The sequence below is a fragment of the Pelecanus crispus genome, chromosome 8, assembly GCF_030463565.1.
Source record: "Pelecanus crispus isolate bPelCri1 chromosome 8, bPelCri1.pri, whole genome shotgun sequence".
Taxonomy (NCBI): Eukaryota; Metazoa; Chordata; class Aves; order Pelecaniformes; family Pelecanidae; genus Pelecanus; species Pelecanus crispus.
Window position 1 is genome coordinate 14,238,137 of NC_134650.1, and position 13,532 is coordinate 14,251,668.

A 13,532-nucleotide genomic window follows, 5' to 3' on the forward strand; every position below is an offset into this window, starting at 1 on the left:
TATTTCTCATTCATCTGCAAAACAGTCCTTCCTCCCCGTCTGTGGGTGATATTATGACTCTGCCCTTTTTCCCTGGTCAGTACGTCTGAGCAGCAAGCTCCCTGTTTGTTAAGGCTTCAGACAGCAGGGCTTTAATGCACTTCTTTAATGCCACATCTTTAATACCCTATGGATAATGTTTCTGAGAATATTTTAAATTTAAATTTTAAAGAGAAACTCAATGCGTTCTTGTTTGTTCCACAGTAACAAAGAAATGAGAAAAAAAAAAAAAAGAAAAAATCACTGTCACAAGGCAGGGAGTTCTGAATTATACCTCAGTATAACATAAATATAGCTATGCCAAACACATTATGAAATAAGACGGAATTTGAAGTGAATTTATGTCTTTATGTGGCACCACATAATTGACATGGACAAAAGTCCAACTGTACCAGATGAATCTTGAATTATTACATTTAAAAATATTCAAAAGAATCACAATCATTTCTCTCTGTTATGCTAGAGGATATGCAATATGATATTTTATTTGTTTATATGAATATGAAGTATTCTTCAAACTCCCTTGTACTTCTTATTGCCTTTGAGCTCCCACTAGTTTTATGGTTGATTAGCTAAGGCTTTCTTTTCAACAGTTCCAACTCCAGAGAGGCAGGAAACAGCAGAGAAACAGAATTATTCTAGATCATCATCAGAAACTCAGTAATACGTACTGCAGTGGTAGAGGTACGGAGGAGAAAGGAGAGGTATTTTACTGAGTCAAGTCAATATTCAACTAAAAAGGAAAAAGCTCTCTGTTGCCTGTAAGTTGGGAAACTAAGAAATGAATACACAGGAAAATTGATTTCCCTCTGGTATTATAACCCTGCTATTCAGTGTGTTGGGAAATAACAAAAGAAAGGGAGAAACAATAGCTCAGATTAGACCCCCTTGAAAAATACGGCCTACAGGTTTAGAAGCATCACAGCGAAACCAAATATTCAACATGTTTCTAGCCTTTAAGGATGAGCAAAGCAAAAAATGTAACTAGCTACACATGAAAAAATAGTATTTCAGTTCTCAAAACAGATATTCTTTGAACTAATGGTGAACAGTCTTCTCTTACACTTTCATCATCTATTCTCACTAACACTGCCTTAAACTGAAATAGGAAATATGCTGTTTCTTGTATCTTAATAGATGATACCACTTAGCCCACTTCATTTGTTGTATTTTACATACAACCCTTTTCCACCATAATTTCTATCTGCAAATTAATCTAGATTTATGCAAATCTAGGTTAACAAAAATTTGGTATTTGCCACAAATATCAGTAAATACAATGACACATGGAAAAAAGTAACCCAGGCAGCTAAGAAGACAATCAACTCTGGCATCAATAACAGGATTAGTGGAGGAAAGGAAGGAGGAAGCAGAGAAAGAATGGAAGGACATTAGAGACATTAACATGTATGGAAATGTGATAAAAATCTATTACGACTTAACTCAAAGAATCTGGCTAGACAATAACTCCTTTTTTAAACAAAGTATATCTAACTTGGACTTTACTAAAACATTTGATATAGGACTGTCTAAGAATATACAATTAGTAAAGATACGTAAAAGATGTGTAGGAAATTGTACTGCACTGAAATAATAGATCATGCTCAGTACAAAGAATGATTATAAGCAAAGCTCTTCCTTCTTGGCATTAATATTCTTTAGAATTTACGTGTTAATGACATTTCTAATGAAACAAAACCTGCAGGCACTGTTAAGACAAAGGATGATAGGAACAACTATAGCAAGAACTGGATAACCTTGAGGAGTGTAGCAATATTAAGAACATTGATTTATGTGAACAGTGTTATGAAATGCCAGGTCATGTGTTCTTAGTATCATACAAAAAAAAAATTCTACCAAAAGCTAGAACCCGCTGCTGGAAAAATGAGTGACGAAAGGAAAGACCTTGCTGTACCGTTCCAGGAAGGACTTCTTATCTGTGAAAGTTATGCAGTTGTGAAGAAAGGCAAAGGTGGTTCTTGGAAAAAGGGCAGGATTAATGCCATAGTGTAATAGAGTTTTCATCTGAGATACTGTTTATGGTACTAGTTATTCCTAATGAAGAACTAGCATTAGCTAGTTCTGCATTTCTCTTAACATACTCTTGTATGAGAAAGCTGAGAGACTGGCAAATTTGGTTTCATGAAATGAAGCCTATAAGAAACTATGACCACTTTCTTTAAATGTATTATGAAGGTCCCAGCAGGACTGGGGAAACTGAAAAAAAAAAAAAAAAAAAAATTGTTGACACAAGCAGTGAGTATAACTGCATGCCTTCATAGCCATGAAAACACCTGGGGTAGAGTTTAGAGAATTTCTAACCATCACAAGAGAGCAGTGGTGAAACAGACATCCAACAGGATCAGTGGGGCAAGAAACCAAGGTACTTTTAGCATGCAACTTAACCAGTTTAAAGAAGTCATTATGACTTGAGTGCCTGCACTGAACGACTCAGAAAGTCACTTTCAATCTTACTCTCTCTACCTACCAGCATTTTTGTCTGAAGCAATTTAAAGATTAGACAGACTCAGGTTTTTACCTGAACAGAATGACATACATAAAGAGCAATAATTTTCTAAAGCAGCATGAAAGTGTTTCAAAACACAGTTCAAGTATTACTTCTATCCACATTCTATAATGGCTCTTGTTACTGCAATGAAAGACAGGCTAGCTACATACAGTATCCTGATTTAAATCCATTTTACTTTTGTGATGCTGTAACAGAGCTAATAGATCCACAAAGGAGCTCTCCTACAAGCATCTTAACTGCTATGGTAAATTAAACTCCTACCTTTTCTATGGTACAATGAGTACTGTGCTCTTCATACCAAGCAGAACAACAATTTCCGGAGCTCAATACCCTGTTTTCCAGGTTGGTTTTTTGAAAGATAGCTGATCTGGTTTCAAACGTCTACTCCAAATCAGATGAAAGAGAAATTTCAACCTAGAGGTCCCACATTCTCAGTCTGAATGAGAACAAGTGCTCTCACTGAAAAGCAGGGACATAATTTTCTATAAGGACTGACCTGGGAGGAATTTCCTGGGAATATTTCCCAGAGTGGGTCCTGCAAGCATGATAGGTAGGAGATACCTAGTTTGTGAATCCTAAGAAGATTCAGGCATCTCAGCAATGCAGAGGGATGGCAAGACTTTATTGACTGTTTAAACAACTCTGTAAATAGAGAGAAAGGATGTCCTCTGACTCTCCAGCTTTCCACCTTACACACACAATTGGAAAAAAGAAAAATGCCAGGTCCTTGCTACAACAACAGTTAAAATACAATGGCATAGCAAGCCACATTCTCAGTAAAAATCTCTGTAAACCTGAATCCAGTTATGCCAGCAGTTTTCTCGCACATTAAAATCAGCCTACTATACTGGTAAAAGGCTGCAGGTACGAAATTTTTAATCAAATGCTATCTGTAGAAATTCTATAACAAACTGTAAAAAAAAAAAACCAAACCAAAAACCACCCACACCAAAAAACAAACCCACAACCAAGATTTTATCCATTCTCAAAAGAGTGAAGTCCATCATCACATTTGCTGTTTGTGTATTTCAGCACAGGGAAGGGGTGAACTTTAATGATAGAGTCATTTGCTTATTTCATGCGTGTAAATTATTTCAGACAGCAGTGCCACAAATTTAATTCAGGAAAAGATTTTGGCATATCTTTAAAATTACACTAAAATGAAAGGAACCTGGACATTTCTTTCTCCTCCTGAATAGGAGAAATAAGCTCAGCTGTACCAGGTTCTTACCAGACTGCAGCACTAGCTACTGTCATTTCATACCTCAGTGCACACATAATCTTTTATAATACAGAAGTTACTTTAAAAATGCACATACTTTTGTGTACTGTATCTTAAAACATGCCATTAATTTCCATTTTGCTTGCCACATTCAACTTTATTAATGACCCCAGCTAAATTACCTATGGTTCTACTGAGGACAGGTATCTTGAAAGTGCTGATATGATCTTAATTAGAGTGCCAAATAATGCATGCTTACAATATTGTCTTTATAAAAGTGATCACGAATTGTTTTTTCTTTGATGTACTTCGATTCCCTGAAGATTTTCCAGTGAAAAGAGATTTGAAATTTTGCTTCACAACACAAGTTTTATCTATATAGAAAGATTGATAGACACACCAGCTATTAAATCAGTATATATAACAGACTGTGTTGCATGCATTGAACGTTTAACTACAGCACAGGGGTTAGAAAAAGAAACTCACAAAACACTTATTTCAAGGACAATTCTAACTGCTTGCTGTCATTTATAAATGGAAACAAGCTGCCACACAGTTCAGCAGTAAAGGAGGATAAAGAGCTGATAATAATCCTCGTGCTCCTCACATGAACTCCAACAAGGCATTTGAATGAGACTTTTAAAGCTGTAAATTGTCCATCAAAACACAGAATAGTTTTTGCTAATCCTTATGCCACAAATTATTACTCCACCTGGAAAGCTATTTTTCTTGCATGTGTTTACAAGGATCTGAATATCATCAGACAGAAAGACAATTAGGTTAGTAGCATGTTAAAAAAGAAAAAGAAAAAAAAAAAAAGACAGAAATAAAAACCCTGAAGCAGTTGACTACAGAATAAGTAGGATTTGCAGAAGTACTTACAACTCTCAATCTCCAGCGTGCAGTTCTGCTCATCCAGCGGGTATCTCCGTAGGTCCATCATACAAGCAGCTGTTGTTGTAATTCTAAATAGGAGACAGAAGAGCTTGTTAACGTGTCTTGTTCAATCTTTCCTTGATCACACATAGTTGAAAGAAGAAAATATATTTCTACATAATCGGTGCTCTTGCCTATTTTTACTGAACTACCGTGTCTGCCACTTACTTGTAACTAATGCTGTTCTAAGAGGGTTATGCCAGTCTGGTGGGTGAGAAGAGAGCTTCCCCTTTACACACCATTATCACAGTACAGTAAGCTTTAATGATAATTAACCAATTTATCCTGACAAAATGAAGCATGAAGTAGGATAGCAGCATTTCTTTCATTTTATAGTGGAGAACTTGAAGCCAAAAAGGAGAGGCTCAAAGAAAGGTGGCAGAGGAAATCTAAAGAACAGAGAAAGACACACATTTCATATCCTGGGTTAATACCCTAATCCCTTCATGAAACTTAGTTCTTCTTCTGTTCAACAGTGCTCTGTAAATGAAGTAGTATTTTATCTTCACCTTAGAAAGCAAACATTTTCAGGACCATTTTCACAAAACATTTAGACCATATTTGTGCCTCTAGATTTCATCAAACCTAACATTAATGTGTGTCAAGCATGCCTTTTAGATGTCGAAAGAAACATCTGTACTGTCAATAAATCTTTTGCTGATAAACCTCACGAACAAACATGACCCTGAGCTGAATATGAACCAAGGCACAATTCTCAGTAGCATTTTATTAACTGTGCTCCCATCAAGTCTTCTTAATGCGTAGACAAAACCCAATTCTTAATGTTTGTTTTTTTTTTCCTCTGAGAGCAAGCTATATAACTTTGTAGTAATTAAAAAATATTGCAATTTGGAATCTGTCAACAGTCAAAATAGTATGCCCCGCACATACTCCACATAAGACCAGGTGTGGATTTAGTGCATAACCTGAGAGGTCTCTAGCCTTTCCTCACTCTCCCTCTAACTGATAAGAGCCCTTCTCCTACAACTCCTAGAGCCTGGTGATTTATACAGACTCTCCAGAGTAACAAGGCTTTTCTCCTGTGTGTTAAGTACAGCTGACTGCCCAACTGCATCTGGGGAATCTGCTTCCACACCAGTAGAAAAACAAGAGCACTGCACAGCAGCCAACAGTACAAGCTTTCTTTGAGCTGAAGGTTGACCAAATGATTTAGCTCAAATCATAAAATCCAGAATGATGTGGGTGTGCCTCCAAAATGGGACCCAAGTGGAGAAATGGAGTGACTACAGCACATGATTCTATGCAAACACCATGTCACCTGACAGGATCAGCAGCTACATCTTTCCAGGGCATTCATGAGAGACTGGGTTACCAACAGTTTTCTTACCAAAATCCTGTCCCCCTGTATGAGAGTTTCGTAGTAGATATTTAGACTGTTCAATAACTGTTTAAAAAACTTTTTACATTTTTCGATCTGACAACAAGACAGAGAACTCTTTCATTTGATGGACCTCGTTCTTTCTCCTTAAATACCTAATAAGAGTTCATTAGAAGCAGAAAATTACAATTGCCTGAGAGAGGCTCAAAATTCACTCAAAATTGACTCCAGCAATTCTTTCCACAAGGCACTTAAGAAATGTTGAAGCTATACAGTCTTTTCATTAGTATCCTTACTGTCCTATCTAACAATGCCTTACTGTCATTTCCAGAAAAGAAAAAAAAACCCCAAAACGAAAAAACCATCCCTGCAAATTTCTTCAAAGAAAAGAGAACTAAAGCAGGGGCAAGTTATTCCTATAAACACTTAGTAACTCCTACCTCTTTCTTGTCACTCTAGACAAGTTCTTTCTAAGTTCTAACTTCTTTCTTCAGTCGGTACATGGGTAGTCACAGAATTGCTTTTGAAAATACACTGTTTTCAATCACTGTGGGTCACCACAGATGCTTCAGAAGAAAGCTTCCTGAAGTGAACAAAAGCAGGGGAAGAGAATCCTTTTGCTCCCCTCAATGGAAGTCTTCCAGCTTTTAACAAAACCAGACTGCTGAGGAATATATGTTTGTTGATAGCAAATGCAAATGGAGCAAACAGCAGCATATATTGTTTAAAAAAACCCCAAACAAACTCTCGGCAGTTCATACCTGGTTCCTTATTTTAAAATTTGGAGGAAAATAAAAGAAATTGCCCTATTTCAGTATCAATGTAAGATTGATTATTTTGGGGAAAACTTCAGGAAAGGTGGAGTCAGACCAGAAAAAAAATTGCAGCTCATGTTTTTTGCTTGGTTAGTTTTTTTGGTGAGGAGGTTTGTTGTTTTGTTGTGTTTAATACCCTCAGTATTTCCATATCTATGTGTATATTATAGTCATGGGTTTTAAAAGAATTTCAGTAGTTCACAGAGGAAAAGGCAGGAGCATATATTTACAGCCAAGGTTTAAGTGCACAAAAGAATCACGGTAAATACTAACCTGGTCGACTACTAAGTTTTCTAATATCTTTCTCTGCACTAAACACATTCTTCCTACCAGAGTCTACCAGACCAGGAGCTTCAACATAGAGACAAAACCACACCTGTGCTATCCTCAGCAAACTGTCTGTTCATACTGATGGTGGAGCTGAGGACTCACAATTCTGACATATCTTCAGTAGGATTTTTGGGTGCAACAAATACCACAAAAGGGGCCAAAGGCTGCAGCCAGCTAGAGTAAAAGCTCTGTGGGAAACATTATCAAATCATTAAAAGACACAGTGCCTTACCTCATCAGAAAGTAAAGAAAAAACAGTGGCACAGTAATGACAATGATTGGTAGAGCAGAGTTTTAATCAAGCTACAACAGCAGTTTTGAATAATGTATTTAATTCAACTCACTTGTTCATTCTTATCCATAATGCAAATCCATTGAAATAGAATAACAAGTCTATCCTTTCCTCTCTTTCTACCTCCCTCATATTTTTACCGTGACTTTTCTCAAATTTATGGCAAAGTAGAAAAGTTCTCTTTCATCTTCAAAATTATTTAAACAAGAAAACTACCTTCTGATAATTCTTAGTGGTTTGCAATTCATGGTGAATAGCTAAACCAAATTATCAATGCAAGACCATGCAAGAATCACTGCTTTAGAATACTTTTAAAGTCAAGACACATGACCTATACCTTTTCAGACAAAGGAAGAAACAGTGGTTCATTATAGCAGTTAGGAATACTTGAAACAGGCATAAAGCCTCTTCCCCAGAGCAGAGCTATTTCAATTTTCATAAAAGGATTAAAAATACAGCCTGGACTAGTGCACAAAATATAACATTGTATTTTGCATAATGTAACCTTGAGAACAAACAATGAAAAAGTGAAACCTTTTAGACAACAATCCTGTGACTCAACACATTACTGTCATTAGGGATGATAACAGAATAACAGCGCTCTCAGAGAAACACCATATGAAATGAAACACATTACAGAACTGTCTCATGCACTAATCTTTTCATCTGCTGTTAAAGAGAGAGAAACCTTGTGATATTTTATGATTCCTAACAATGCAAACCATCCTTCAGCTTCCTTTTTTATGATCTATATTTTGAATGTAGACTGATTATGGAGCACTCCCCCTTCCCTTCCCTTCCCTTCCCTTCCCCCGCCCCCAAAAAAAACCAAACAACCCAACCCTGAAGCACATAGTTACAGTGCAAAGAAACCTGCACAACAACTAACTTGCAGGGAAAGTAAATTTTGCTGTCAATAATTCAAAATAATCCAGATAAACTATTACTTCTGCTCTTGTCTTCAAACCTTTGGGGAGGTTCTACAATTCAAATAAGACCTGGAAATTGGCACTGCTCCTTTCATAGGCCAAAGTTGAAGCCATAAAGAACTTTGTTATAACACTTCCAAACTTAAAGTGACGCAGAAAATAATACCCGTAACAAATACTATCCCAGGGTGCAAATAGTTCTTATTTTTCAGTGCTTTGTAGGGGACAATTTTGCAAAATCCCATAGATTTTGCTCTTCTGACAAGTTCAAGTGGAATTTGAAATTCAAAATAGCAACTTAAACAGTTCTGACATCACCAGTGAAGAAAAAACAGCACTAAAAGACAGCAGAGCAATACTAATGATATATGGAGATGGACAGAGTCCAATTCCCTCTTGGAGCTGCGGCAGCTCTGCAAAGCTATGGGGAATAAGCAGCAACAAAAACTTATCTCTGTCCTGGAAGGAAGCAGCCCTGACCTGTAATTACATGATTACAGACACAACAGAAATTATGAGCAAGAAGGTGACAATTTCAGATAGCTCCTCTGAGTAGAGTGGTAATACGAGAACTACGTAACACTCCCTTAACTCTAGCACTGACAGGTTGTGATCCTATTGAGTCAAAGACAGAGCTGATGCCCAGGAAAATACAGAGACTAATTCTTTCTTTAAGTGTGTGCACATACATCCTGTCAAAAGCAGTGTGAGATTCTGCTTCAGATTTGCATATCTGAAGGCAGACTATGACTCCCCATTAACAATATCAGGAGCAATCCAAAGAGCTTGCAAGGATACTGCGCTCTATAACAGACTGCATCTCTTTATCATGGACTTCATAAGAATCCTTTGCACACACTGACTGGGAGTCACAAACTCTCCAAATTAGTTACTGAAATGATGTACTGCAGCTAAACCCACTGTCCGCTTCTGCTTCTTGGAAACAGTCCTGCTGCATGACAGTTGGAAACATTGGTGGCAGCAGCAGCCAGCAGAACCAATTTCAAATACGTGGAAATCTGGGACCAAAACTGTAATATGATAACTCTCTCTCCTGAACAATAATACTGGATTTGGACATATGTGTCAAGGTTGTTAGACATACTAACAGATCAACTTTTAAATTAAAATAGATTTATTGCTAATTACAGAGTTCACAGAATTCTTCCTCCTTCTGCTTATTCACACAGGTTTCCCTTGTATGATCATAGGCTAAGAGTTGGCTTTAGCAAAGGATAAAAAATAGTGACACTTTAAGTCCATCATTAAATCTGAACATTCAGCTACTGACTGCTATAATCTTTCAACTGTAAACTACATACACAGTTTCTCAGTGTAGTTTTATAGGAAAAAATAGCAATTGTTTTATTGATGTTGGCGTCTCAGTTTGAGATGAAATTATATGCCGCGGATACTCAGAATTTGTGATATGCTCTCCTCTAATACCACTTCACAACGTTTCATGAGTATTCCAACCTAAGTTCCAACTTAGCTCATTTTTCTTACTCCATTTGGGACTCACTGTCTAATGACATGTAGGTATTTTCGCCTTGTTTCTGTTGCGTGCAATCCTTGAATAGTTAGGTACTCTCTGAAAGCATTAAGTATATTTGTTAAAGCTAGAAGGCACAACCATAAAACAAGTTAAGGATAAGGAGGATATGATGCTAAAGCATTTTCTAAATGTAATACAAGATAGGAAAAAACTTTTGTAGCTGATAAAACACGAGGAGTTAGAACACATACAGAAACTTCAGCCTCATTAAGTTCTGTTGTTTATATTGTTGGTAAAAGAAGCATACAAGGTTTTTAAGAGGAAACCAAAATATATATGCCTCTGATCCTTCTTGGGAAGAAGCTCTGCACTTCTCTGCTGAAGGATAGCTTGTTGTGCCATCTACATGCCAACTGGGAAGTCATGGAAAACTGGAGAATTTGCCTGTTATTTCATGGTAAAGGAATACTGATTCAGAAGAATCAGAATTTTGCTGCAGATTTCTATTCAATGATGCCAAATTTTCTGCTATATCTTTCTGCATATAGGTCTCTAAATTGTTCTTTAAATTAAACAGCATTGCCTACTATCCTGTCACCGAGTCCAAAACTCAGCCATGACATCATGTTCATAATTTAAATCCCTGCAAAAAGCACATATCACTCTGCAGTAAAATCTGCTGGTACAATAATCTCAGCTTTAGACTGAAGTTATTCAAGCCTTTCTCTGAAGTAATATGTGCTCCTCTAGAAGATAACACCCATATAACACAATGCAGCAGCTATGGCAGAAAAGCTCAGAGGAGCACTTCATAATTTTAATATTTTATCACTGGGAAATGTATCCTTGTCTTTCAGCATTCACTTCACTTCTCCCTTTCAAAAGAAATAAAAATAAAAGGAAGAATGCTAAAACACTACAGGACTTACAGAACAATGAAACAGTATGAGCATGATGGCTGAGTGACTCAGTATGTAACAACCTTGGAATAAAGTGCTAGTACATCTCCTCCACTCATACAGAGTTCTTAGTCCTTTTGTTTTATGACCATCACCGGAAAACTGAAAGTTTTACTTTCAAATATTTTGCAAAACATGTTCTTTATTCTGATGGTGAAAAATGCATGTTTATTTCACTCTGATAACATCAGCATTGAAATAAAAAGTGCATTATTTGAGCTTCTTTCTCTTAAAAATTTATATTGCTACCACCCAAGACATGTTGCATACTACAAATAAATCATATGTACAAGACAATCTTTAAACCAGTTGTGTCCTCTTCAAGAGAGAAAAAAGTTTATAATTCAAAAATTTCTTAGAGAAAATTGTATAACTCAATGCCTTTCAGAACATATATAACACCTTTCTCACAACCTTTTCTGAGGGGGGTGTTCTAATAATTCAACTTTATATACATGACAGTATAAGAAGATTAAAATTTATTGTATTCTTTTTGAAAATAGCTAACTTACAATTCTGATATTACATTACATTTAATACAGACTCTTTTAAACTACAGAAAAAGCTAGAAATTTCTATAAGGAGACACATGGATTTGGCGGCTTTTTAATCAATTCTCAATGCCTAAAATAACTGGTGCTTAATTCTAGTGAATATGTTGGACTGTAAACGTACCTTATATTAACATTTTTTATTCCAGGATGATAAAGAGACAATGTTTAATAAAATAATTGAAGAGCTAGGGAAAAAAGGGAGTATCTTCTCCACAAAATATGCACTGGTTCAATGCACAAATTGTGTAAATAATACTGCCACTAAAAACTCAGAAACAAGGAAGTACAGATTATCATAGGTAAAATAGTATGAAGCTACCTTTTTATGCCTTAAGAGAGTAACAACTACAGTAGCACTACCACCCTATAATGCAACACTCGTCTTTGGAAGAACACTGTCTTGTTCACCTCAGGAGCCTGTGTCTGTTAAATCATGTGGGTCTTTGAAAATTGCATGTAACCCTCTCCTCCCCATCCCTGAAATGTCTGCAGTAGTCGACATCCAGCAACTGCTGGACACAGCTCCTCATGGAAAACACCTTCAAGGCAGTTGTCAGTGGTGTGTACACAACCTGTGGCTCCTGCACCTTCCTCTGTTAGCGAAGAGCCTGTGCTCTGGATGATGGGCTCACGCAGAAACTGCATTCACTTCTTCACTACATTCTTAATCTGTACAGAGTCAATCCTGCAAAATCCTTTCTTCTCACAAAATGCCACCAAGAATATTACCAATTACTTGCCTATTCAGGGAGACATCCGAGTGGAAGGTAACTTTCACCATTCTGGACAATGGAAGTTCTACCCAAGTTAAAAATTAATGTGAAAGTCAAACCAATCTTCAGTAGAAAAGGCACATTCAGTTTTATGATTGCAGCTTATTTAGTAATTCTTACAGAAGAAGTAAGATAAGAGGCCAAAGCTCCTATTCCTCTGGCTTTTGCGCGTCAGAATAAGAAGGCTCATTTTCTACAGGGAAATGTCAATAGAAATAATAAATTTAAGTGGATTCTTCATAAGCAGAATTGCTCTCAGACTCAAAAAAGTGGAAAAAAGTCAGCAAAAACCCTCTAGTGTAGACCTGAAATTAAGTTTCTTTCAATAACCTTTACAACAAAGCAGTAACCCATAAAAATCTAACCCTCACAAAATTCTGAGACAGAAGGAAAATGAACTCTCCCTGTCCTAAAGCAGGATTCACACTTTAAAAGCAATTGAACAGGGAGACAGTTAACAATCAGAATGAAGGCAAAACTGTAAAGCGTAGTAGAATAAGAGACACAGGTTATTATTTATTAATTCAATTATGATTAGAAATTTTCATCCACACAGACTGGAATGCAAGGATCATTGCACCACCTATGTGACTGTAGAATTTCAGTTAGACTATTTACTTTCTATGCCTCCCCCACCCCCTTAAACAATCTACTATATACCTTTCTAATTCCAGCAAAACACACAAACATACAATTTCTTTCCTCTTCACTCTGCTCTAACAGCACTTCACCACTGCTAGGAATTAAGTATTTAATCACCTTCCCTTCATTTCTTCTACTTTCTGTCTACAGACAGCCTAACATTCCCCAAAATGCATCAGAAACTTTTTCAGTAGCATATCAAAGTGACTGGTACAACCAACCATGGGTGATTTGCTGACTATGGAAGAGAATGGCTAAGGGATAAAATCCTCCTCTGAGCAGATCTGCAGCCACAACATTGTGTGCTAACACTGGTGCCTTTGAGTAACCACTACTGTCCAGGCTATTTCTAGTGCCCCATTTACATAAACTTTCTAGATAAAATTACTCTAGGCCACCTCTACCAAGTCGTAAACAAATTTAGAGTGTTTTTTTTTTTTTTCCTGTTCTGCTTTTACTGATGAGAAATAGGATGTTCTCCCATTCCTTTCTCCCTAAATAGGTCGGAAAAACAAACAGCCATTCACCAGATACTCAGATTCAGAAAACAAAGCACACTAAGCGATTCCCAAAAATGAAAGCCACAGCCCTCCTGTGTCACAAGGGAGCTCGTCCTGACCAATTCCACCCACTACAGCACAGTCACCTCACCTACTGCAGCTGTAATGCGCTCTGCA

General features: G+C 36.8%; 1 protein-coding gene across 3 annotated transcripts in view; it reads right to left on the minus strand.

Annotated features, from left to right (window-relative positions):
* The window catches only part of GABRB2 (gamma-aminobutyric acid type A receptor subunit beta2), a 163,680-nt gene that overhangs the window by 64,784 nt on the left and 85,364 nt on the right, over nt 1-13,532 (minus strand). For all 3 annotated transcript variants that reach the window (XM_075714932.1, XM_075714930.1, XM_075714931.1), the window contains exon 5: nt 4,674-4,756. In XM_075714932.1, coding sequence (XP_075571047.1) covers nt 4,674-4,756 — 83 coding nt within the window. The remainder of the gene's footprint in view (nt 1-4,673; nt 4,757-13,532) is intronic.